Below are 27,790 nucleotides of genomic sequence, written 5' to 3'. Positions count from 1 at the left end.
TGGCTTCGCGGACGAAGATTTATGGAGGGGGTAAAAGTCCACGTCTGCTGCAGGCTCGTTTGTGGCTGACAAGTCCAATGCGGGACAGGCAGACACGGTTGCAGCGGCTGCAGGGGAAAATTGGTTGGTTGGGGTTGGGTGTTGGGTTTTTCCTCCTTTGCCTTTTGTCAGTGAGGTGGGCTCTGCGGTCTTCTTCAAAGGAGGTTGCTGCCCGCCAAACTGTGAGGCGCCAAGATGCACGGTTTGAGGCGATATCAGCCCACTGCCGGTGGTCAATGTGGCGGGCACCAAGAGATTTCTTTAGGCAGTCCTTGTACCTTTTCTTTGGTGCACCTCTGTCACGGTGGCCAGTGGAGAGCTCGCCATATAACACGATCTTGGGAAGGCGATGGTCCTCCATTCTGGAGACGTGACCCACCCAGCGCAGCTGGATCTTCAGCAGCGTGTCGACCTCTGCCATCTCGAGTACTTCGACGTTAGGGATGAAAGCGCTCCAATGGATGTTGAGGATGGAGCGGAGACAACGCTGGTGGAAGCGTTCTAGGAGCCGTAGGTGATGCCGGTAGAGGACCCATGATTCGGAGCCGAACAGGAGTGTGGGTATGACAACGGCTCTGTATACGCTTATCTTTGTGAGGTTTTTCAGTTGGTTGTTTTTCCAGACTCTTTTGTGTAGTCTTCCAAAGGCGCTATTTGCCTTGGCAAGTCTGTTGTCTATCTCACTGACTTCAGAGAAGCTGCACTTAGCTAAGGAAGAGTTTGCCAAGATGGAGGAACTAACCATAATTCATAGGTCTGACAGTCCCTGGGCATCGCCATTACATATGGTCCCAAAACATAATGGAAGTTGGCGACCTTGTGGAGATTACAGATGACTTAATGACGCCCCCATCCCAGATCATTATCCGATACCTCATATTCACAATTTCTCAGATGATTTGCATGGAGCAAAGATCTTCTCCAAATAGTTGTGGTGCATGGCTATCACCAAGTACCGGTATACCCAGAAGACATTCCAAAAACAGCAATTATTACCCTGTTTGGGTTGTTCGAATTTTTATTAATGCCATTCAGATTAAAGAATACCACTGAAGCATTTCAATGGGTGATGGATGCTTTAGGACTTGGTATGACCAATATCTTCATTTACCGCGACAACATTTTAATTCCCGTGACACTAAGAAAGAACATTTGGAACATCTTCGCACACTTTTTATTCGTCTTCAAAAGTTTGGACTGACCATCAATCTGGATAAATGTGTTTTTGGACAATAAATGATTGACTTCTTGGGGCAAAGGACTCCACTGCCATCCAAAGTTGAGGCCATTACCAAATACTCAAGACGTGCTAAAGTTAAAAGCCTGCAAGAATTCTTGGGAATGGTAAATTTTTACCATCGGTTTCTTCCAGTAGCAGCTCGTATTATGAAGTATCCTTTCGATTTACTGTCCAAAAATGCCAGAACCATCCATTGGGGTGAAGAGGGAAACAATGTTTTCTTGAAAATGAAAGATTTGCTGACTCATGCCACTATGTTCAGCTACCCAGTTTTAAATGCAGCCACCACCCTTTCTACAGACGCTTCCAGTATGGCCATAAGAGGTGCATTTCATCAATATGTCAGCAGGCAATGGAAACCATTAGCATTCTGAAGCAGAGAAGAAATACAGTGCTTTTGCTAAGGAACTTTTGGCCATTTACTTTCCTATTTGACTCTTCCATTATTTTTTGGAGGGCAGAGATTTTACTATGTACACTGACCACAAGCCCTTAACAACTGCATTTTCCAAGGTCGCAGAGCCCTGGTCAGCTTGACAACAATAGCAATTATCATTCATTTCAGAATTCTCCACAAAAATACTATATATTTCTGGAAAAGACAATGTAATAGCTGATGTACTGTCCCAATCTGCTCTATGCAAGGTTTTGTCTGTAGATCAAAGTATTGACTACACAGCTTTGGCCGTGGCCCAAGAACATGATCATGAGATGAATGCTTATCAGACTGCAATCATGAACCTGCATTTGAAATATGTCCAGTTTGGAGTTAATGGCAAACTACTCCTCTGTGATATATCAACGGGACACCCACACCCAGTAGTTCCAGCATCATGGAAACATCGAGAATTCGACTCTGTGCATGGTCTCTCACATCTATCAATTAGATCAACCATTCATATAGTTTTGGACAAGTTCATGAGGCACGATCTTAAAAAAGATGTTCCACAAATGGCGAGGTCCTCCATTTTCTACCAAAAAGCAAAAGTTCAGTGGTATTCTAAGGCACCACTGCAGTCCTTCCTAGCAGTTACTCAGCATTTTGGTCATGACCACGTGGACATCGTTGGTCCACTTCCTGTATCAAGAGAATGCTGTTATCTTTTTATAATAATAGCCAGGTTTACGCCGTAGCCCGAGGCTGTCCCTATGGTAAATGCTACTATAGGCATTTGTGCTCGGGCGTTACTCAGTTCCAGGGTGTCTCATTTTAGTTTACTGGTGCAATTTAATTTGGATGGAGGACCACAATTTACTTCCTCGCTGTAGATGGCTTTGCTCGCTTGCTCAGTTCAACAATTCATCATACGAATGCCTATCATCTCCAGGCCAATGGAATGGTAGAAAGATTTCATCATCATCTCAAGTCAGCTCAATTAGAGGGCCCGAATTGGGCTAATGAGCTGCCCTGGGTATTACTTGGCATTAGAACAACTCCAAAGGAGGACCTCCAAACTTCATCTACTGAGCTAGTGCATGGCACATCTTTGGAGGTTCCAGAGGAGTTCACCCCCTACCATTCCAAATTCAGTGAAACTGTTGAGCAGGGAAAGGGAGACTGTAGGAAAATTGATATATATAATCACATGGAGAACACTCTTCTTTTGTGCTTGAAGACCTCAAAAACTGCAGATATCTCTTTGTCCAAAGGGGAATACTTGTTCAATCTTTACAGATGCCCTACGAAGGACCTTATAGGATACTCAGACAAACTAGGTTGACCTGTAATTTGAACATTGAAGGGAAGCCACAGTCTTTCACTATTGACAGGCTTAAACCAGCTCATGTGGACAAGTCTTCCCCACTACAACAGCCAATAGTCAGTCGCAGAGGTCGACAACCCAAAAGACAGATAAACCTTTCTGCCAATTTTGGTGGGGACAGGGCGAGGGGTGTGTAGCAGCGCTATGATGGCATTACATCTCTCAGGCGGCGTCAAACCAGCCATGTGATGTCAGGGTGTGATGACATCAGTGCGTGTCAAGCACCTGATTCTGGCTTTTAAAAGGTTGCATGGGTGATGAAGAATAAATTCATTTAATTCACTCTAGAAACACCTGTGTGGCTATTTTGTCGTGTCCACTGCAATTTCAGTGGCCACATATGCACTGTACTATAAGTTAGGTGTATACTGTATTCCATTATACGGCTGGCAGCGCATTAACTTTGTTTTGGCTTTTGAGCCCACGTGCCAAATGCGTGATGCGTGACTTCATGTCTGCTAACACCCACCAACGTTGGTCCTGACGTTAATTCAAACATTTTTTATTAAGTCCTTATGGTGACCTCAGAGGTATCTGCAAATGATAAGAAGGATGCAGAAAGAGAATAAAAAGAGAAAGGGGGAGGGGATTTAATGGAAGTTGGAGGTTTATATTGATGCCGTCTGGTTGGAGACTGCCAAGGTAGAACATAAGGCAATGCATTCTGCCCGATGCAAGTTTGCTACACATTCGCCGGCCTACACTTCCGCTGGCACCTCCACTCACACCATTATTCAGGGCCCTAAAAAATCCTTCCAAGTGAAGCAACACTTCACCAGTGAATTTACAGAGGTCATTGACTACATCTAGTGCTCCCGATGTGGCCTCCTCTTTATCAAGGAGACTGGATGGAAATTGGAGGATCACTTCATTGACTGCCTTCACTATGCTGAAACAGTAAGGATCTCTCAGTGAACAGCCACATCAATTCCATCATCTCATTCCCACACTGACATGTATAACTATGATCTCATTGCAATGCCAGGTTGAGGCCATACATAAATTGGAGGAATAACACTTTATATTCTGTCTTGGCATTCTCCAACCAGACAGCCAAGGTATCCAATGTCTCATTCCCCCCCCCCTATTTTTTTGTTTTTTAACCACTCCCCCACTTATTTTCTGTCTTCGTTCAGACTCCTTTCTTTCCATCTCTTTCCCCTGCCCATCGCCAACACCTTCCCCAGCTCCCCATCCTCTTCCATTCCTTCTTCCATACAGAGAGCATATTTTTCAGCTGCCTGTCCCCTCCTCATCCCCTCTTTGCCCCTTTCTTTTCTTTCCACTGGTATTTACTTATCACCTGTAAGCTTGTGTTCCTCCCACTTCACCCTCCCCACTTTCTTATTCAGGCCTGATCTGTGCACCCTTGATGAGGGGCTCAGGCCCAAATGAGCATGATATTACATGATGTGCTGAGTTCCTCCAGCATGTTTGTGTTTTGTTGCAGTTCTGCAACTTCTGCAGAATTCTAATTTAGCCTAAATTGTCAACCAATATCTGTTCAGCAGTAGCATGCTCACTGATGCTCTGTTGGGTTTCACCTGGACCATGCTGCTTCAGACATAGGTACAACTTTGGTTAAAACATGGACAAACCTGAATTCCAGAGGTGGAATTAGAGTGACTGCCTTGACATCAAGGCAGTCCTTAAGAGACTGTTAAATACTCCTACTTAAACCATGGGATATCAATTCGAGGCATTCCAATGGTGTGTGTGTGTGTGCGTGTGTGTGTGTATGTGTGTGTGTGTGTGTGTGTGTGTGTGTGTGTGTGTGTGTGTGTGTGTGTGTGTGTGTGTGTGTGTGTGTGTCACATCCTGCATCCTGAAAGATGGTTGTAATTGTTGGAATTCGATTATCTATCTGAAGCATTAACAAATTCATATATTGTTACAATGTGTTCCTGAAGTCCAATTGCAGTTTGAATTGTTGTATATCCGATTGGCTTAAATCTAGGAGATGTGCAAAACCAATTGCAGGCTAGGAGAAACAAGTGGCTAAGATTGGAGACCAAGAGATCTTAAAATGCCAGAGTAAAACAGCTTGGAATCAAGAACACAAGGCAGAAATCAGACTTGGAGTGAAGTTTGAGAAGAGGTCAATCTTTCAGTTCCAAACACGGCTACAATAACTTTCATGCAATTCTAAATTAAAAATTTTAGCAATTGAGCATATTAGACTTACTGCTGAGGCATCCAGTGTAATTCTGTTTAGTCCAATGTAGTTTAGGTTTCTAAAAAATGTTTTGATGTGCAGCAAGGTCATGGAATTTGGAATGCTGAAAGAAAAATCTCTTGTTCATTTCAAACTCAACTGCTGTGAAGCATATATAATTCTGAGGGTATTGAGAAGGTAAATGTGGAGATGCAAGACCAAATTTGACCTGATAAACATTTTTTTAAAAGAGCTATGAGAAACAAAGAAAATGAGGGTTGAAAAATGAGCAAGAGGCACTGCACAAATACTATTAAACTAATGGTTTTAATCACAATTTTGGCTAAAATTGTAGCTGATGTTAAAGTTAGAGGAAAATGGAGCAATGGAAGAATATAACATTGGGGAAGAAAGAGTAAATTACATCTAAGAATGGGTGAGGATATTGAAGAAAGAGCTCAGTAAGGAATTATTAATTCAAGACCACCTAGCAATAAGGCTAGAGTTATTCATAGTGATAGACATTAAAATTTTCTTCCTGTTATATATTCTGCGACCTAACTGCCCTTCAAAAGTAGTGTTCAATATACTAATCCATTGGCTGAAATAAAACAATAATAAGTGTGTTCCTTGTCATTTTTGACCAACTGCTCTGAGACTTCTTCAGAAAACCTGAAATAAATAATGTGCTTTCTAATTATATGCCATTGTGTTTTCTACCTGTGATGGAACAGTTTTTTTATGTAGCAAGGGAGGATGTACATAATTATGAAAATTTAAGATTATGGGATGTTGACTGAAAGGTTTGATTCTGTTTGCTTAATTCTTTTGAGAAAGCCTTCCCAATTTTGGCATAATTTCCCAGATGATTGCGAGGACTTTGCATGGCTGGCTGGGATGGATATGCCATTATTTGACTCAGTGGCAAGATCAATGCTTTATGATTATCTTAAATTATTTTTTGTGTGTGGGTGTGGGGCCTTTAAAAATGGAAAGGTAATAACTCAGATGGCATTAAAAGACTACATGATGAACAGTGTGGTAGCTTTCACATAGCATATTGAAGTTAAGAATCATAAGGGACAATTTTCAACAGTGATTGAAAGATTCTTGGAAATAATAAACAGATAGCTTGCTGAGGGTAAGCTGCCAGTCTCTTTCATTTGCTGGTTTCAAGACTTTGTGTTGGCAAAAAGCAAAATACTGCAGAAATCTCTATCTATCTATTATCTATCATGTATACACACACACACACACACACACACACACACACACACACACACACACACACACACACACACACACACACACACATTCCTTCCCACCTGTTTTGCACTGTATAACCTCATCTGTTGAAACATGAAGCACATGGAGATTGTGATTGACATGTCTAAGGTGCTGTATGTTTGCTGTAATTCTGTGCCAAGTTGTTGCTCTAGCAGTGATGAAGTTTAATATGGCATTGACAGACCACATTTGGAGTATTGAAGCAGTTTTGGCCCAATATTTAAGGATGTGCCAGCATTAGAGAGGGGCTAGAGGAGGCTTACGAAACTGATCCCAGGAATGAGAAGGTTAACATATGAGGAGCAAATTAGAAGGATGAGGGTAAAACTCATTGAAACATAATGAATATTGAAAGTGTTAGCTAGAATGGATATGGAGAAAATGTTTTGAGTCATGGGATAACCATATAACCATATAGTCTAGGATAAGGGAGCACAGCCTCAGAATTAAAGGATGTCCCTTAAGAATGTAGATGAGGAGAAATTTCTTCTGCCAGACAGGAGTTAATTTGTGGAATTCATTGCCACAGACAGCTATGAAGGACGTCTTTCGATATATTTAAAGTGTAAGTTGATCAGTTCTTGATTAGTAAGGACAGACTCTTTCTCCTAAGTCTTATGGTCATAAAAAAATGGGAAATGCTTGAATTGTCAAGTATACTTCCTCACCGTGGTCACCATCCCCTGCCAAACATGACATGACATGACATGACCACGGCTACAGTCATCAAGGCCCTCTGCAATATCTTCATGCTCTTTGGGTACCCCAGCTTCATCCACAGCGACCGGGGGACCTCATTCATGAGCAATGAGCTGTGTCAGTACCTGTTGGCCAGGGGCATTGCCACAGCAGGACCATCGGCTACAATCCCAGAAGGAATGGGCAGGTGAAAAGGGAGAATGCCATGGTCTGGAAAACCATTCTTCTGGTGCTGAGGTCACGGGGCCTCCCCCTCTCCCACAGGCAAGAGGCCCTCCCAGATGCACTCTACTCCGTACAGTCGCTCTTATATATGGCCAGTAACAATACACCATGATCGAATGTTTGCCTTCCCTAGGAAGTCTATGCTACCTGCCTGGCTGACCTCCCTGGGACCAGTCCTGCTTCAGAAGCACACCAGGCAATCTAAGACTGACCTACTGGTCGAGAGGGTTTGTCTACTCCATGCTAATCCCCAGTGCACCTAAGTATTCTTCCCCATGGGATTTGGCACAATCAGGTACCCCTTCGATGGCAATCAACTACCAACAGACATTCCCCCCACTGCCATATTGGGGTCCCTGAATATTCTGCTGACCACTCTCCCTCCTCCCTTCACCTGTCCCTTCCCATCGAGCGAACTGTAACCGGTGATGACAGACCAACCACACAAGCTTCTCAGGGTGCCATGGCGTCACCCCAACCATTACCACATCATTCGCTGTGGCAGAGAAGTCCCCTAATAGACTTAACCTGTAAAATATGTATATATGTATGTATTTGCTTCATTTTGTTTCTCTCACATCGCAGGACTCTTCTTAAAAAGGAGGGATAAATGTGGTAAACGACTGTTATATTGTGATTGACTACTACTGGCTGGACACACCTCCCAAGACTGCTCCTACCCCTTTACATGTTCCCCATTCTTCCAGCCATGATCAGTCAATGAGTTTGGTTGCTGCTCCAGTCCATAGTCAATTAAGGCCAATCACAACCTCAGTCTTTCATGGTAATTGATGGCGCATCAATTGCAAAACAAGAAGGTTGTTATAATGATTCAGGTGCATACCTAGAACTAATTACAATCATTGACTTAATGCTTCTTTATTAAAATCATGATTCTAATTTGTGGAGTGGCTTCCTCTTTTATGAATATTTTTTAAAAAAGAATAGCATGATAGGAGACAACTTATCCAACCAAGTTGGTCCCAGTTTTCAAACAGGAATTCAGTTAGTCCACTTCTCCTTGATTTCTCCACATACATACAAATGTTGCTTCTTGTCTCTATTTCCCTCTGGAATCTGTAATGCACTTCCTATCGGACAACGCACTTAAAGGCTTTTTTCTCGTCACCTCTGATAACTGTTCCTCTCGGATGATGAATATTCATTTATTCCAATTTATACTATCTAAGCTTTACATGATTTTATACACCAGTATCAAATCTATTTTTCTCCTTCCTTATTTTAAGGAGAACAATTACAGTTATTGGGTTGGAAGTTGAGGACAGGGCAAGATAGAGAGGAGGTGCGAATATAAGTGCAGGAAATGGAGAGGATGCAATTCACCCCAGTTTTCATAATGTTACTTAGAAACACTCTTTTTTCTTACTTTTCCAATTCTGATGGAGAACCACTGATTTGAAAAGTTAACTCAGTTTATCACCTCACCAATGCTATCTGACCTGCTAAACTTCCAGTATTTTCTGTTTTTAATTCTGTTTTTGACAGCACTTTTTCTTTTAATTTCTTCTTAATGTATGGAGCTCCAAAATGGACATAATACTATTCTTGGTTCAAATTAGTGCTTAATGAAGATTGAATCCCAGTGGATACAAAGTATAACACCAAGATGATTCCAGACCAGCCATGGAACAGCTAGCATATTAAATGACATGCAAGCCAAAATTTGTCATGCTGCATTTCTCAAAATAAATAAGTTTAATGATATCCTCTTTGAAGTCCTTGTAATATAAATATGGTAATCTTTTGACAGCATTTTGTACTCAGCCCATTTCTGATAAGCTATAGGTATGCTAAAACAAATGCAATAAAACTATGCAAACTTGGCATTCGTAAGAGGTAAATGCTATGTGAAATATACCAGCTTTCTTATTCAGTATTGTTTGTGTAAATCTTTGGCCTATGTATTTTCCTGAAGGAATTTTTAAATATTGTGGGCAGTTACTCAGTGAACCCACCAGTTTCTGCTTGGCATGGCATACTCCCTTTGCGTGGATGCCCTGAACTGTCATTCAAACCAAACTCATTGCAACTAACTTATGCAACATCAAGATTATCCAAATCTTTCTTGCCATGGCCTGTATGTCGAATATGCCCATAATTTTACACCTGCAGGAACACAAACAATTTAGAGCTGCAAGCCTCCCAACAATCTCAATGACTTGCTACCATTGTCATTCCATGACCAGTGATTAGGCATCAGTCACCAGTCCCTCCCTAAATAACCTGATGTTACTAAATGCTATAAATAAGAGATTAAAACAAGTTAAATAGATATGAATAATTTAAAAGATTAGAAATATTTAAAATTTAAAAACATAAAATCAGGTAAAATATTTATCTCATGTTCATCAATTGCAGAGCAACACATATACTTCGATAAAGAAAAAAATAACAAGTCAACTAAATTTTAAATGAATGTGGGCAAAACCCATTGGAAAGAATAAGGCTACATGACATGTACAAACATTGGTTAGCATAAGGTTGAAAGGCCAAATAGTGCCTTATCGGAGAAAGGCCAAATAGATAGCTGCATATCTGCTAGATGTAACTAGCTAGCTGTTTTCGTCCAAATTACTAACAAAAGATAATAGTTTGGATGAAGGAATCATATGTATCATCCCTAACTTTGCAGATGGCACAAACTGGTGGGGACTGTGTCCTATTTGAAGGATGCCAAAGGGATCCAATATAATTTAAACAAATTTGGTGAGTGGAAAATTCATGGCAGATGCAGTTTAATCTGGATGAATGTGAAGTTCTCCACTTTGGTTTTAAAAATAGAAACACAGAATACTAACTATGTGATGATAGACTGAAAAAAAATAGAAATTGAAATGAGACCTGGCTGTTATTGAACACAGTTATTGAAAGCAAGTGTTTCAGTGCAGCAATCAGTTAAAAAGCCACATGGTATGCTGGCCTTCAGTACAAGAAGATTTAAATAAAGAACAAACATGCCTTGTTGCAGCTGTTCAAGGCCTTAGTGAAACCTCATCCGGAGTGCAATTTTGCTCCTCTTATCGGAGAAAGGGTGTTATTGTGACGGAGATAGTACACTGAAGACTGATTCTTGGGATGTATCTGTTTGAGTCACTTAGGCCTATATTTACTGGAATGTAGAAAAGTGAGAGGGGATATCAACAAACAATACAATTTTAACAGGACTTGACAGAGAAGCACAGGCTAGAGGGTTTTAGTATTTTTATCAGCCTTTCTAAAGAAGGCAGATTTTTTTTCCACCTATCAGTCTTATTGCTTAAGTTTAAACAAACATCATTTAAATGTAGAACAATATTATTTTAAGGACTGAATGTGCAGGTTGGCCTCCTTTGCAAGGTTTGTTGTACAAACTCAAGATGAACAATTGAAATATTCTGAATGACCCAACACAGACAACTGAAATATTTTGAATAACGAATATAGGGAGTGAAACAATTAGGTAGCCTTGACAATAACACTAGTACACAACAAAATGCTGAAAATAAGAGTATTTTTCCTTTATAAGAGTATCTTTACTCCAACCACCACCAGCACTGTCACTGTCTGATAGTTCAGTCACTAATGGTTCATTGCTAACTTGCTATTATAGAGCACCTAATGGGCTGAGGGCATTAGAAGAGCAAATTTGCAAAGAGATAGTATATATGCGTAATAAACATAAGGTGGTGATTATAGGAGATTTTAACTTTCCACACATTGACTGGGACACCCATACAGTAAAAGGGCTGGATGGGTTGGAGTTTGTCAAATGTGTTCAGGAAAGTTTTCTAAATCAATACATAGAAATACCGACTAGAGAGGGGGCAGTACTGGATCTCCTATGAGGGAATGAGATAGGTCAGATGACAGGTTTGTGTTGGGGTACACTTTGGGTCTAGTGATCATAATACTATTAGTTTTAGGTTAATAATGGAGAAGGGCTGGGCCTAAGGTTGAGATTCTTGATTGGAATAAGGCAAATTTCAAGGAGATGCAAAAGGATTCAGAGGGTGTGGATCGGGATAATTTATTTTCAAGGAAGGATGTAACAGATAAATGCTGGATATTCAAAGGGAATTTTTTGAGAGTAGAGTTAATACGTCTCTGTAAGAATTAAAGGAAAGGTTAGAAAATATCGGTGTAAGGATTAAAGGAAAGGTTAGAAAATATCGGGAGCCTTGGTTTTCAAAGGATATTGGGAATTTGGTTCGGAGGAAGAGGGATGTAGACAACAGGTAGAGACACAAGGAAACAGATGAGGTGCTTGAGGAATGGAAGGAGTGTAAAAAAAAAGAAATTAGAAAGGCTAAAAGGAGATCTGAGGCTGCTTTGGCAGGCAAGGTAAAAAAATAAATCCAAAGGGTTTCTACAGGTACATTAAAAGTAAAAGAATAGTGAGGGATAGAATTGGGCCCCTTGAGGATCAGAGGGGTAGGCTATGTAGGAATAGTGAGATGAAGTAAAGAAATCTTGAAGTGAGGTCATGGATAATATACAGATTAATGAGGAGGTAATATTGGCTGTTTTAAAGAGAATAAAAGCGGATAAATCTCCGGGTCATGACAAGATATTTCCTGCAACCCTGAGGGAGGTTAATGTACAAATAGTGTGGGCTCTGACAGGAATATTTAAAATGTCACTGGCCATGAGGGAGGTGTCAGAGGATTTTGTTCTGCTTTTTTTAAAAGGCTCCAAAAGTAAACCTGGCAATTATAGGCCTGTGAGTCTGACGTCGGTGGTGGGTAAATTAATAGAGAGTGTTCTAAGATTTTATATATACAATTATTTGGAAAGACAGGGGTTTATTAGGAGTAGTCAACACAGTTTTGTACATAGTAGATCGTGTTTAACAAATCTTATAGAGTTTTTTGAGGAGGTAACAAAGAAGGTTGAAAAGGGGAAGGCTGTGGATGTTGTCCTTATGGACTTTAGTAAGATCTTTGACAAGATTGCGTATAACATGTTAGTTAGGAAGGTTTCAAGCATTAGGTATTAATGTTGAAGTAGTGAAATGGATTCAACAATGGTTGAATAGGAGATGCCAGAGAGTAATGGTGGTTAATTATTTGTCAAATTGGAGGCTGGTGACTAGTGGAGTGCCTCAGGGATCGGTAATGAGTCCATTGTTGTTTGTCATATATATTAATGATCTAAATGATAGGGTGGAAAATTGGATTAGTAAGTATGCAGATGATACAAAGATTGGTGGTGTTATGGACAGTAAAGAATGTTATCAAAGCTTGCAGTAGGATATAGGACAGTTAGAAGAGTGGGCTGAAAGATGGCAGATGGAGTTTAATACTGACAAATGTGAGGTGCTAAATTTTGGAAAGACTAGTCAGCAAAGGTCATACACATTAAATGGTAGACAATTGAGGACTGCAGTAGAACAAAGGGATTTAGGAATTCCGGTATATAATTCCCTGAAAGTTGAGTTACATGTAGATAGGGTGATAAAGAAAGCTTTTGGTATGTTGGCCTTCATAATCAGAGTATTGAATACAGGACTGTCATGTTGAGGTTGTATAAGGCATTGGTGAGACCAAATTTGGAATACTATGTGCAGTTTTGGTCACCAAATTATAGGAATGATATAAACAGAATAGAGAGAGTATAAAGGAGATTTACAAGAATGTTGCCTGGGTTTCAGGGTTTGAGTTACAGGGAAAGGTTGAGCAGGCTAGGACCTTATTCCCTGGAGCATATAAGATTGAGGGGTGATTTGAAAGAAGTACTTAAAATTATGAGGGAGACAGATAGAGTCAATGTGGACAGTTTTTTTCCATTGAGATTGAGGGAGATTCAAACAAGAGGACATGGATTGAGATTGAAAGGGGTAAAGTTTAGAAGAAACATGAAGGGGAATTTCTTTGTTCAGAAGGTGGTGGGAGTGTGAAATGAGCTTCCAACTGAAGTGGAAGATGCAGGTCCGATTTTAATATTTAAGGAAAAGTTGGATAGGTATATGGATGAGAGAGATAGGGACGAGTATGGGCCAGGTGCGGGTCAAGGGGACTAGGTGTGAGAAGATGTTTGGCATGGAATAGAAGGGCTGAATTGGCCTGTTTCTGTGGTGTAATTTTTATAAGGTTATTTTATATGGTTACTAAAGCATAAATATCCAATAAATGTTGTATGTATCCTCAACTTGCTGAAATTGCACCTAATAAAATCTAGGTAATCTAGTATCAAATTAATAGCAAGGAAAAGCCAATAACAAACCTCAAAACAAGCACTTGAAAATGTAAATTACATTTTGGACTTAATGCTTGATATTTATTTGATTGTAATTTTTTTGATAAGGTGTTTCCATCTGATGTAAAAAAAAAGTCAGTTGTTATAAGATCTACATTCTGACTGACAAATTTGTGAATGCCCTACTTCAAGTCCATCTAATTATAAGGAATATTGTACATGTTCTCAATATTTCAATCAATATGAACAAATTTAATTTAATGTTTCCACAGGGCTCTTAACAATGCCTTCTTCGCAGAAAATTTCTCCTCTTACACAACTTCCTGATATTCTGAAACAATACACCAAAGACTGCATCAGGGCTCAGCCTCCAGATATCATTCACTGGTCTACAGAGTAGGTTATATTTGAAAGTATAGTATTTTAGACCATATAGTGCATATCGCAAAGGCCTAAAGCATATAAAGATAATAGGCAGCTCGATAATATCTGGCATGAATGTAACTTCAACATTTAGAGATTATGAAGAATGTTAAGTTCTACTGGGAATATGAGACATAATCTGATTTACATAGTCCTCATTTCTCAGCATTTATTAAATTAGGTTTTACATATATCTAAATTATTCCATACCTTGCAATTCCATGGTTCTAATATATCTTCACTGTAAGCGAACTGCAAATTTACTGTTTAAAACAAACAGGAAATCTCCTGTACTGCAATCTACTGTTTAACTTTGGTTAGTTTTTCCCTCAAGAATTTTTAAATTGATAATTACAGTTATGTGTGTAGTGATACGTAATTACACCACTAGGTCACCAGGAGTCATCCCAGTGACCTTGTACATAAAGCAGTCCAGAGCTTCAGTCTCACCTTCCAGGTTCGTCTTGCAGAGAGACAAGACCTCTTAGTGTACATATTAGTTTATTAAAGCTTTCTTCTACTCACACTGCTGCTGTGGTTGTTGTCAGTACAATGTGGAAAATAGATTGATTATTTTATGCCCTATATTAGGTATTGACAAGTTAGAAATGAGGCAAACAAATAGAAATTAGAGGTCTCTAGTCTATTCATGTTATTAGACCACAACACCTTCCACTATATACAGCAAACTTACCTTTATATCTCATGAAATCTGTTTATCTGAACTCCTGGCTGTAATTTTCAAAATGAGTATTCCATAATTATCATTCTTCTTCTGCTGCTGCTTTACAAAGTGAGGGTCTTGGGTATCTAAAAGGAGAAGGGGACATGAGAAAAGGTATGGAAGGTGCAGACAGAAAGAAACTCAATTGGTAGTTTATAAAGCAGCACAACTTATGAATAGAGGAAATGAAATGTGGGAAAGTGAATGGGATAAAAATATAATGTTTTCTTTTATAACAGTAGTTCTCAACCTTTCTCTTTCCACTCATATATCACATTAAGTAATCCCTTATTAACCACAGAGCACCTATGGCTCTCCTTGTGGAGTGAGGGTTATTATGGAGCTGGGTGAAGTGAGCTGTTGGACCTCAACTTTAAGGTTGAGGTTGCTAATACTGGTTATGAGTCATCTTTTCTTGTGATAGAGAAGTGATCAATTGAGCCCTGTGTTTCATATCATATGATATCATATCATAGGTTTATAAGCTGTAAAATGTGTGAATGATGCAATATAGTGTGTTGTTGGGAAGCCTGATTGGTGGAAATTGTTAGTATGTGATGGGGTTTGATGTATCAGGCAGTTTGTTACCAATATCTCGCAAAATTATTCCTCATAGAAGTCCAATTATAAAGAATAAACTTCTGTAGGCTTCGCAGACCAAGAAATCTACACACTGAGAAATACAGCAGCCCCACTGAAATTAATGGGAATAGTTGCCTGGGGAATGGGAAGTTGAGAAGAAAGAAAGAATTTAATTCAGCTATGAAAATTGTATATAATAAAGGCTACGAGTTTATCCTTTGATACCTTATGACTTTGAAGATTTTTGGCCCGGGGCAACAGAACAGATTCTTTACAAATTTTGCTCAAGCAGGAGAACCTGAAGCTCAACCTTTAGTAATTACTATGGACTTGATGTAATGGACTTTTTTTTTTAAATTTTATTTTAATTTCATAATTGAGATGGAAGAATTTGGCAAATGTACTTTTTCAATTATGTCATTTTCTTTTGATTTTTGAATTTAATGATGATGAATTAATTAATTGATTCATTTTTCTTAACGAAGTTATAAAAGCTTACATATTGAATATACCAAGGGAGTTGGGAGGTGTGGATTTCCGTGGGATTATGTATGTGTTTGTGATTTTAGTCACAATCCGTAAAATGGAGGGATTTAGAGACAACACCTATTGGGAGAGTTCTTTCTAGATTATTATAGGAATTAACATGTATACATATATTATTTTGTATTATTGCTTTTCTCTTCTCTTTTTTCTTCTTTTGGGTTGCTAGAGGAGGTGTGTACAGATATAGATTTTTGTTGGATTTGGAGAAGATCGACAGGTTTGGATGAGGGAGAGGGATTGATGAATATTTGGTTTAGATGAGTAAGGTAATTAAATTTGTAAATTTTAATGTTAATGGGCTAAACGAGTAAATAAAAAGAAAGTGTTAACATAAGAAATTTGGAGTGGATATAGGTTTTCTTCAAGAAATACATTTAACTAAAAAAAGAACATTTGAAATTAAAAAGAGATTGGATGGGATATGTAATGTCATCTTCATTCAAATATAAAGCAATTTTGATAAAACAAATCTTCCAATTAAGTCAAGAATATTGTTACAGATAATATAATGATGTATTGTCAATATTCAAATATTCTCAAAGATGTGGACTTTTTAAAATTTGTATTGTGACAGAATATAGGTATGTTTTGGGGAGATAAATTGGGTCAGGGTTTGTTAGTGTAGGTCACATACAAATACTTTAAAACAAATCTTATTTAAAATACTGTAGCTCTGCTCATGCTAGACATGTCGGGGCCTCAGAGCATTTGGAGAGTGCCCAAAAGACTTCTCTAATGGATTATTGTCTACAAAAAGGCAACAGATGAAAGAGCTTATCAGAGCCACATTCTGTCTGGACTGGAACTTGCTGTTCTAGGAGGGTCATGTGGTTTTGCAAGCAGAGCGAGTCAAACACGCTTTCTGTGTGTGTGTGTGTGTGTGTGTGTGTGTGTGTGTGTGTGTGTGTGTGTGTGTGTGTGTGTGTGTGTTTGTGTGTGTGTGTGTGTGTGTGTTTGTGTGTGTGTGTGTGTGTGTGTGTGTGTGAGAGAGACACACACACAGAGATCAGTTCTACAGTGTTACAGTCAGCAGCAGCAACTGAGACTGGAACAGGACAAGCTGGCAAGCTTGTGGAAAACCCCATATTGAAGACGGGTTGTGAGTGCTTAGTTCAGCTTGTAAAAGCCCTTGTGGATCATGCAAGAGGAGAGGACTGGCTGTTTGATATTTCATTTGGAATATGAGAAACAAAAAGACATTCTGTAGTGACCTGAAAGAAAGAGGTTATCATCTGGAGAACCCTTAGGGGGCAAGTTTCGTCAGCAAGACACTGAAGAGGCTGATGGAAGTAAATCAGTTGTGGATGTCCTGGAACAATGAATCTCTCTCTGAAAACAGACAAGAACCGTCCTGAGCAGTAACCATTTACCTTTCAAGCACCAACGCCTGGTGAATGTTATAAATGTTAAATTTTGTGCACAGTATAAAAATTGCCTGGAATCAGTGAACATGGAAGAATGAGAAGTGAAATTGAACTGTGAATCAAATAACTTTTATGAACTTACACAGACATTACATAGACATGCACTTAAAATTAGAAGGGGGTTAAGCTAGGTTAGTTAAATTATCAATGCTGATAATTTAAAGTGTGATTTTGTTTTCATGTTCAAAGATAATTAAAAGCAACTTTTGTTTAAGTAACCATTTGTCTTACTGAATATCTACTGCGGTCGAGTTTTGGGGTCCTCTGAGCTCGTAACAATATGTTCCAAATATTGATGATGAGAAATTTATTCAGAATACCTTTTTCAATCTAGCAGAAGCACATGAAAATATTTTAATAGGAGGGGATTTCAATTTTTGTTAAGATTTATTGTTAGATAGATCTACTTGATTACGAAAATTGCTAAAGGTACATTAGATCTGATGAGAGGTTGGAATTTAATTGATGCATGGAGAAGAATTCACCCTAGAGTGAAAGATTATTCATTTTATTCTAGTAGGTTTGATTATTATTCTTGAATTTATTTTTTTTTGTTTTGGCTCAAATACAAATTATGATTTGTGAATAGGATCATAAGCCAAGGATTTTATCTTTGTAAATAACTATGAAAATACCTGATAAGGAAAAGTTGATATATCGATGGAGATTAAATTCTTTATTGTTAAAAAGGAAAGATTTTTGTGATTTTGTTTGAAATCATATTGGAATATTTTGTGATACAAACATGAGTTTGATAAATTTATTATATGGGATGCTTTAAAGGCCTATTCTGAGGACAAATTATGTTTTTATATCGAAAATTATAAAAGGATAAATGAGAAAATTAGATTAATTAGGAAAAGAAATTCAAGTTTTTGAAAAGGACCTTCAAAAGTGTTTATGAAAATAAATGTAGACAATTGATTAACAAAAAGATTCAGTGTAATATATTATAAATTTATAGGACTAAGAAAGCTATTATTAGGATGAGGCAAAGGTATTATGAATTAGGAGAGAGATCACATAAAGTACTAGCTTGGCAATTTAAAGCTAAACAAACCTTGAGAACAATTAATGCAATTAAAAAAGATACTAACATAATTGCTTAAATACCTCAAGAAATAAATGAATCTTTTAGAAATTTCTATATGAAATTATATACTTTGGAATCTTTAGGAGAAGAAGCTAAAATAAATGATTATTTATCACAGAAAATATTACCTAGGTTAAGTTTAGAAGAACCAGCTAAACTTCATGTTCTGTTTACTGAGGCATAAGTAAAAGAAGCAATGAGCTCCTTACAGAGTAATAAATATCCAGGAGAAGATGGTTTTCCATCTGAATTTTATAAAGAGTTTAAGGATGTACTAATTCCTATATTTATGTAAGTTCTGGATGAATCCTCTCAAACTTCTACCCTCTCAGAATCATTTTCAATGGCAATAATTACTGTGATTCCTAAAAAATATAAAACCTTCAACAAATAGAACTATTTCATTATTAAATATAGATTTTAAAATAGTAGCAAAAAATTTGAAAAATTCAATGAATAATTTGCTACCTAAATTAATTAATATAGATCAGACAGGATGTGTTAAAAATGACAATATTTTAAAAATACAGCTAGATTGTTCAACATAATTTATCAAGTGCAAAAAAGAGGTGATGTGAGTGACTGGGTTTAGATGCAGGAAAGGCATTTGATAGATTAGAGTTGGATTTTTTATTTAAAGCATTACAAAAGATTGGATTTGGATTTAAATTTTTTAAACTGGATTAGAGCATTATTATAAAAATCCTAAAGCTAAAGTAGTAACAAATGGGAAAGTGTCTAAGTCATTTAAGTTAATGAGATCAAGTAGATAAGATTGTCCTTTATCACCAGCTTTATTTGTTTTAGCTATAGAAACGTTTGCCCAGGTGATTCATTCTAATTTACAAATTAAGGGTTTCAGAGTGGGTCAAGAGGAACTTAAAATTAGTTTATCTGCAGATGATGTTTGACTGACCCTGAGTCATCTTTATCAAGATTGTATGCTCAATTGGAAGAATATGGAAAAGTTTTGGGTTACAAAATGAATTGGGATAAAAATGCAATTATGCTGTGAGAGCAGGTAATTATATTCAGTGCCAGAGAGATAAGCAGTTTAAATGGCCAAAAGAAGGTATTAAATATTTAGGAATACATATGGAAAGTAATTTGAAGAATTTATATAAATTGAATTATTTGTCTTTACTTAAAAAGATTGAATAAGATTTTTAGAAATGGAAAAATTTATCTATAACTTTAGTTGGAAGGGTGAACTGTATAAATATGAATATATTTTTAAGGATATAATATCTTTTACAGATGTTATTGATATTAATACCTCAAAAAATTCAAGAATTAAATAAACAAATAGGGATATTTCCTTGGAAAGTTAAAATGGCAAGAGTTTCTATAGAGAAATTAGCATTGAAATCCAAATTGGGAGGACAACAGCCTCCTAATTTTAGGAATTATTATCAAGTGGCACAGATGAGATTCCTGGCTTCTCTTTTTGAAAATAGAAAACCAGCATGGGTTAATTAATATAGAACTGAATAAAATAGGAGAAAAGAAAGCAGAAGAATTTATATATAAATGGGAATAGAAACTGTTTGGTTGCTGATAAGGAGACACAATTATTGAAGCATATACTTAATATTTGGAATAAAATAAATTAGGATATTGGTGGAGGGTCTATATCACCTAAGATGCCATTAATTAATCCTCTTTTGGTTTTTTGAAGAGATAATGAGTTCTTAAATATATGGTACCATAAAGGGATTGTTAATGTGGAAGACTGTTATGAAAGAGGTTAATTAATATCATTTGAGGAATTGAGAAACAAATAAGCTATACAATGTAATATCCTTTTTTTGTTATTTTCAGTTAAGAGCATATTTGAAAGATAAGTTGGGACCAACAATGTTTCTGCCGAGCTGTACTGAGGTAGAACTTCTTATTCTGAGTGAGGCTGTTAAAAAAAATTATTTGATATATTTATTATCACAAGCAGGAACTCCTAAATTAGGATTATATGGATCTAGAAGAGATGAGAAATAGATATGAATATTACAATACACCAACAAATGTGGTAAAATTTATATAGGGATTATAGGTCTAATCTTCTTTGGCTTGGCTTCGCGGACGAAGATTTATGGAGGGGGTAATACTATCAATGTAAAATATAGATTAGTTCAACACAATTTTTAAACCAATTTTATCTTACACCACAGAAGTTGAATGGATTGAAATCAGATTTATTAGATTGTAGTGGTGGGTAAACTGCTCTGCAATAACACACACAACCAGACGGGTTGAGCTCAGTGAGCAGACTAGTTTATTGTAGGCTGCTGGGCTGCACTTATACTCCCAGCCCGGACCTGGCTGAGAACCATGCTGGAAGGTGCTGACATCACCCGGGCATCACGTGGTCCCCAAGCGCGGGTTTCTGAGACCCAAGCTGGAAGAAAGGGAAACCCCCGACGGCTCCATTTTGGCCAGCTGCCCCGCTGCGTGGCTTTCAAATGGGGCCAGTTCACCTGCCTTGTGGTGAGCTGCCACACAGCCCCCCCCCCCCCAGAACTGGTGACAATGTCCTTTTTTGCCAGGCAGCCTCTCTTCTTGGGCTGGGCGACCACGGGCTCAGTGGGATCGAGGTGTGCTGGCTTCAGCCTGTCCTTGGTAAACAGCTCATGCCTGCCACCCAAGTCCAGTGTAAATGTCAAGCAGGAACACAGTATAACCCTGTACAGCCCCTCGTACGGTCACTGCAGAGTTGCCGCGGTTGGGCCCCGCTGAACAAAAATGAACTCTGCGGAAAGTAGCTCGACAGGAACATGAGATGGGCAAGTGCCTTGCCTGGGCAGCGGTGAGGGTTCGAAGGAGTCCAAGCGTGCCCTGAGGGAGGAAGTAGTTATTGCGGCGACCGCTGGGGATTGTGAGGTGTGTTGATGAACTCACCAGGTAGTGCCAGTGGCGCACCGTAGACCAGCTCAGCTGATGACACCTGCAGATCTTCCTTGGAAGTGGAGCGGATGTCCAGCAGCACCCAAGGCAGTTTGTCCAACCTGTCGGGAATGGTGAGGCGGGCCATGAGTGCTGACTTAAGGTGGCGATGCAGAAGTTCAATCAGTCCATTGGCCTGCAGGTGGTAGGGCATGGTGTGGTGTAGTTGGATCCCCAACCTGTTGGCAGATGTGAACTGGGTGCCCCAATCGCTGGTGAGGTGAGCTGGGATGCCAAACCGGGCGACCCAACCATACAACAGTGCTCGGGAGCAGGAGTCGGTGGAGACGTCTGGCATTGGGATCGCCTTGGGCCAGCGAGTGGTGTGGTCCACCACCATAAACAAGTAACAGTTGCCCCGGGAAATGGATAAGGGCCCAACGATGTCCACGTGAATGTGGGTGAACTGTTCCCGCAAGTGCTTGAACTCCTGTACGGCCACCCTGGTGTGCCTGTACACCTTGGATGTCTGGCAATAGGTGCATGTCCTGGCCCAGCCCGCGATCTGCTTCCACAGCCCATGCCATACGAACCACTCTGCCACCATCCAGACCGTGGACCTGATGGATGGATGTGAAAGCTCATAGATGTGACAGAAGACGTGCCTGCACCACTGCTGGGGAACCACTGGTCACGGGGTGCCCAAGGAGATATCACACAGGATGGTCCCCCCCCTTCCCATCCCACCCTCCCTACCTCCCCTCCCATTCATTTAAAGTTCAGAATCTAAGATACATTAAACCCGTCAAACAATGTTGTCACTCAATAAAAATAAACAAGAAATTCCACTGAGTCAATTCTTTTCATTCCCTTCTCCTTCTGTCATTTTAGGTGGTAGATGTCCCTGGTAGGTTTTCTCTATTGTGTTTCATGTATGGCTCCCATATTTGTTCAAATATTGTAATATTATTTCTTAAATTATGTTATTTTTTCTAATTTATTCATTTCTATATACCATTGTTGTATTCTCAAGTTACCTTCTAATTTCCAGGCTGACATAATACATTTTTTTGCTACAGCTAGGGCTATCCTAACAAATCTTTTTTGTGCACCATCCAAATCAAGTCCAAATTCTTTGTTTTTTATGTTACTTAGGAGGAAGATCTCTGGGTTTTTTGGTATATTGCTTTTTGTGATTTTATTTAATATCTGGTTTAGATCTTCCCAAAATTTTTTCACTTTCTCACATGTCCAGATTGCATGAATTGTTCCCATTCCCTTTTTACAGTGAAAACATCTGTCAGATACTGTTGGGTCCCATTTATTTAACTTTTGAGGTGTACTATATAGCCTGAGTATCCAGTTATATTGTATCATACATAACCTCATATTTATTGTATTTCTCATAGTTCCTGAGCATAACTTCTCCCATGTTTCCTTCTTTATCTTTATGTTTAGATCTTGTTCCCATTTTTGTTTAGTTTTACCATTTGTTTCCTCATTCTCCTTTTCTTGCAGTTTAATATACATGTTTGTTATAAATTCTTTGATTATCATGTTGTCTGTAATCACATATTCAAAATTACTTCCCTCTGGTAACCTCAGACTGCTTCCCAATTTGTCCTTCAAGAAGGATTTCAGTTGGTAGTATGCCAACACTGTATCGTGAGTTTTCTTATATTTATCCTTCATTTGTTCAAAGGATAATAATTTCTTTCCTGAAAAGCAATTTTCTATTCTTTTGATCCCTTTTTTCTCCCATTCTCTAAAGGAAAGGTTATCTATTGTAAAAGGGATTAGCTGATTTTGTGTCAGTATTAGTTTTGGTAGTTGGTAATTTGTTTTATTCCTTTCTACATGAATCTTCTTCCAAATATTGAGCAGATGATGTAATACTGGAGAATTCCTACGTTGTACCAATTTTTCATCCCATTTATATAATATATGTTCGGGTATCTTCTCCCCTATTTTATCTACCCACACTCCTGTTCGGCTCCGAATCATGGGTCCTCTACCGGCACCACCTACGGCTCCTAGAACGCTTCCACCAGCGTTGTCTCCGCTCCATCCTCAACATCCATTGGAGCGCTTTCATCCCTAACGTCGAAGTACTCGAGATGGCAGAGGTCGACAGCATCGAGTCCACGCTGCTGAAGATCCAGCTGCGCTGGATGGGTCACGTCTCCAGAATGGAGGATCATCGCCTTCCCAAGATCGTGTTATATGGTGAGCTCTCCACTGGCCACCGTGACAGAGGTGCACCAAAGAAAAGGTACAAGGACTGCCTAAAGAAATCTCTTGGTGCCTGCCACATTGACCACCGCCAGTGGGCTGATATCGCCTCAAACCGTGCATCTTGGCGCCTCACAGTTTGGCGGGCAGCAACCTCCTTTGAAGAAGACCGCAGAGCCCACCTCACTGACAAAAGGCAAAGGAGGAAAAACCCAACACCCAACCCCAACCAACCAATTTTCCCCTGCAACCGCTGCAACCGTGTCTGCCTGTCCCACATCGGACTTGTCAGCCACAAACGAGCCTGCAGCTGACGTGGACTTTTTACCCCCTCCATAAATCTTAGTCCGCGAAGCCAAGCCAAAGAATCTAGTCCAATCTGGCTTTTCCCTCGTTTGATAAAAATCTGATAGGTATCTTAATTGTGCGGCTCTATAATAATTTTTAAAGTTTGGCAGTTGTAAGCCTCCTTGTTTATACCATTCTGTTAATTTATCTAGTGCTATTCTCGGTTTCCCCCCTTTCCATAAAAATTTCCTTATTATTTTCTTTAACTCCTTGAAGAATTTCTCCGTTAAGTGTATTGGCAATGCCTGAAGTAGGTATTGTATCCTTGGGAAAATGTTCATTTTAATACAGTTTATCCTTCCTATTAGTTTTAGTGGTAAGTCTTTCCAATGCTCCAATGTCCTGTAATTTTTTCATTAGTAGATAATAATTGAGTTTATATAGATGGCCAAGGTTTTTATTTATTTGTATACCTAGGTATCGTATTGCTTGCATTTGCCATCTGAATGGTGATTCTTTCTTAAATTTTGAGAAATCCGCATTATTCATTGGCATTGCTTCACTTTTATTTGCGTTAATCTTGTATCCTGACACTTTTCCATATTCTTTCAATTTCTTATGTAATTCTTTTATTGATATTTCTGGTTCTGTTAAGTATACTATAACGTCATCTGCAAATAAACTAATTTTATATTCCTTGTCTTTTATTTTTTTCCTTTTATTTTATTTTCTGTTCTTATCAATTCTGCTAGTGGTTCTATGGCTAACGCGAACAATAAGGGCGATAGTGGGCATCCCTGCCTTGTTGATCTGCTTAAGTTAAATTGTTTTGATATATATCCATTTACTGTCACTTTTGCAAATGGCCCCTTATATAATGCTTTAATCCAATTAATATATTTCTCTGGTAAACTGAATTTTTGTAGTACTTTGAATAAATAATTCCATTTTACTCTGTCAAAGGCCTTCTCTGCGTCTAAAGCAACCGCTACTGTTGGAGCTTTATTTCCTTCTACTGCATGAATTAAGTTAATAAATTTACAAATATTGTCTGTTGTTCATCTTTTTTTAATAAATCCAGTTTGGTCTAGATTTACTATTTTTGGTACATAGTCAGCTAATCTGTTTGCTAATAGTTTAGCTATTATCTTATAATCTGTGTTAAGTAAAGATATTGGTCTATATGACGCTGGTGTGAGTGGATCTTTCCCTGTCTTTGGTATTACTGTAGTTATTGCTGTTTTGCATGAATCTGGTAAGCTTTGTGTTTTATCAATCTGGTTGATTACTTCCAGGAGGGGAGGAATTAATAAATCTTTAAATGTTTTATAGAATTCTATTGGGAATCCTGGTGTTTTATTATTTGGTAGTTTTTTTATTATCTCTTGTATTTCTACTATTTCAAATGGTTCTGTTAATTTATTTTGTTCCTCTATTTGTAATTTTGGTAGTTCAATTTTAGTTAAAATCATCTATTTTGTCTTCTTTCCCTTCGTTTTCAGTTTGGTATAATTGTTCGTAGAATTCTCTGAAGTTTTCATTAATCTCCGTTGGATTATATGTGATTTGTTTGTCTTTTTTCCTTGATGCCAATACCATTCTCTTAGTTTGTTCTGTCTTAAGCTGCCATGCTAAAATTTTGTGCATTTTTTCTCCTAGGTCATAATATTTCTGTTTTGTCTTCATTATGTTCTTCTCCACCTTATATGTTTGTAATGTTTCATATTTTATTTTTTATCTGCCAATTCTCTTCTTTTAGTTGTGTCTTCCTTCATTGCTAATTCTTTTTCTATATTTGCTATTTCCCTTTCCAACTGCTCTGTTTCCTGATTGTAGTCCTTCTTCATCTTAGTTACATAACTTATTATTTGCCCTCTGATGAACGCTTTCATTGCGTCCCATAGTATAAACTTATCTTTCACTGATTCCGTATTTATTTCAAAGTACATTTTAATTTGTCTTTCAATGAATTCTCTAAAATCCTGCCTTTTAAGTAGCATGGAGTTTAATCTCCATCTATACATTCTTGGAGGGATGTCCTCTAACACTATTCTCAATATCAGGGGTGAGTGGTCCGAGAATATTCTAGGTTTATATTCTGTTTTACTTACTCTGTCTTGCATGCGAGCTGATAACAGGAATAGGTCTATTCTTGAGTATGTTTTATGTCTACCCGAATAATATGAATATTCCTTTTCCTTTGGGTGTTGTTTCCTCCATATATCCAAAAGTTGCATTTCTTGCATCGATTTAATTATAAATTTGGTTACTTTGTTCTTTCTGTTAATTTTTTTCCCAGTTTTATCCATGTTTGAATCCAAATTAAGGTTGAAATCCCCTCCTATTAGTATGTTCCCTTGCGTGTCTGCTATCTTCAAAAAAAATCTTGCATAAATTTTTGATCTTCTTCGTTAGGTGAATATACATTGAGTAAATTCCAAAACTCCGAATATATCTGACATTTTATCATTACATATCTCCCTGCTGGATCTATTATTGCCTCTTCTATTTTAATTGGTACCTTTTTACTGATTAATATAGCTACTCCTCTAGCTTTTGAATGATATGACGCTGCTGTTACATGTCCTATCCAATCTCTCTTTAACTTCTTGTGCTCCATTTCAGTTAAATGTGTTTCTTGCACGAATGCTATATCAATTTTTTATTTTTTCAGTATATTTAGCAGTTTCTTCCTTTTGATTTGGTTATGTGATAGAGAAGGGAAATGCTCTGGAAGAAGATGAAGGGCAATTGTCAGGAAAAGTAAATAATGTTGTTCTTAAAGATGAGGGAAAACAGGGATTAAAAAATGGGAAATCCCTGAAATTCATATATTTTAATGCCAGGAGTATTGTAAAAAAGGTGGATGAGCTGAAGGTGTGGATTGATACTTGGAAGTATGATGTGGTAGCGATTAGTGAGACATGGTTGCAGGAGGGATGTGATTGGCAACTGAATATCCCTGGGTTTCGTTGTTTTAGGTGTGATAGAGTCGGAGGGGCAAGAGGAGGTGGGGTTGCATTGCTTGTCAGGGAAAATATTACAGCGGTGCCTAGGAAGGATAGATTAGAGGGCACATCCACGGAGGCTATTTGGGTGGAACTGAGGAGTAGGAAAGGAGAGGTTACACTTGTAGGGGTGTATTATAGACCACCCGGAGGGGACCGAGGCCTAGAGGAGCAAATCTGTAGGGAGATAGTAGATATTTGTGATAAGCACAGGGTTGTAATTATGGGAGATTTTAATTTTCCACATATAGATTGGGAAACACATTCTGTGAAAGGAATGGATGGGTTAGAGTTTGTGAAATGTGTGCAAGATAGTTTTTTACAACAATATGTAGAGGTGCCGACCAGAGAAGGAGCAGTGTTAGATCTACTGTTGGCAAATGGGTGGGTCAAGTGACGGAGGTTAGTGTTGGCGAGCACTTCGGGTCCAGTGATCATAATGCCATCAGCTTCAATGTCATTATGGAAAGAGAGAAATCAGGGCCAAGGATTGAGGTTTTTGATTGGGGAAAAGCTAGATTTGAGGAGATGCGAAAGGACTTGCAGGGTGTGCATTGGGACAATTTGTTTTATGGGCAGGATGTAGTAGAGAGATGGAAGTCTTTTAAAGATCAGATTTTGAGAGTGCAAAAGCTTTATGTTCCTGTTAGGTTAAAAGGAGGGGCAAAAGGTTTGAGAGAGCCGTGGTTTTCAAGGAATATTGGAAACTTGGTTCGAAGAAAAAGGGAGGCGTACATTAGATATAAGAAGCATGGAGTTAAGGAGATGTTTGAAAGATACATTGAATGTAAGAGGAATCTTAAGAGAGGAATTAGGAAAGCTAAAAGAAGGTACGAGAAAACTATGGCAAGCAGGGTGAAAACAAATCCAAAAGAGTTCTACAAATATGTTAATGGTAAGAGGAAAGCTAGAGACAAAATTGGTCCCTTAGAAAATCAGAGTGGAAAACTGTGTGTGGAACCTAGAGAAATGGGGGAGATATTGAAC

General features: G+C 38.4%; 2 protein-coding genes across 5 annotated transcripts in view; one reads left to right on the top strand and one right to left on the bottom strand.

Moving 5' to 3' along the window:
• LOC138762132 (kalirin-like) overlaps positions 1–27,790 on the bottom strand; it is an 873,682-nt gene that overhangs the window by 745,949 nt on the left and 99,943 nt on the right. For 2 of the 3 annotated variants that reach the window (XM_069935558.1, XM_069935560.1), the window contains one exon: positions 14,721–14,836. In XM_069935558.1, coding sequence (XP_069791659.1) covers positions 14,721–14,733 — 13 coding nt within the window. In that variant the 5' untranslated portion in view covers positions 14,734–14,836. Of the gene's footprint in view, positions 1–14,720; positions 14,837–21,290; positions 21,398–27,790 lie in introns of all 3 variants that reach the window. The other variant, XM_069935559.1, reaches the window with a different exon arrangement.
• The window catches only part of LOC138762140 (ropporin-1-like), a 94,176-nt gene that overhangs the window by 6,423 nt on the left and 59,963 nt on the right, over positions 1–27,790 (top strand). For both annotated transcript variants that reach the window (XM_069935602.1, XM_069935603.1), the window contains exon 2: positions 13,876–13,999. In XM_069935602.1, the coding sequence (XP_069791703.1) occupies positions 13,876–13,999 (124 nt within the window). The remainder of the gene's footprint in view (positions 1–13,875; positions 14,000–27,790) is intronic.

This window comes from Narcine bancroftii, chromosome 4 (genome assembly GCF_036971445.1).
Source record: "Narcine bancroftii isolate sNarBan1 chromosome 4, sNarBan1.hap1, whole genome shotgun sequence".
Taxonomy (NCBI): domain Eukaryota; kingdom Metazoa; phylum Chordata; class Chondrichthyes; order Torpediniformes; family Narcinidae; genus Narcine; species Narcine bancroftii.
This window is presented reverse-complemented; position numbering and strand designations above follow the sequence as displayed.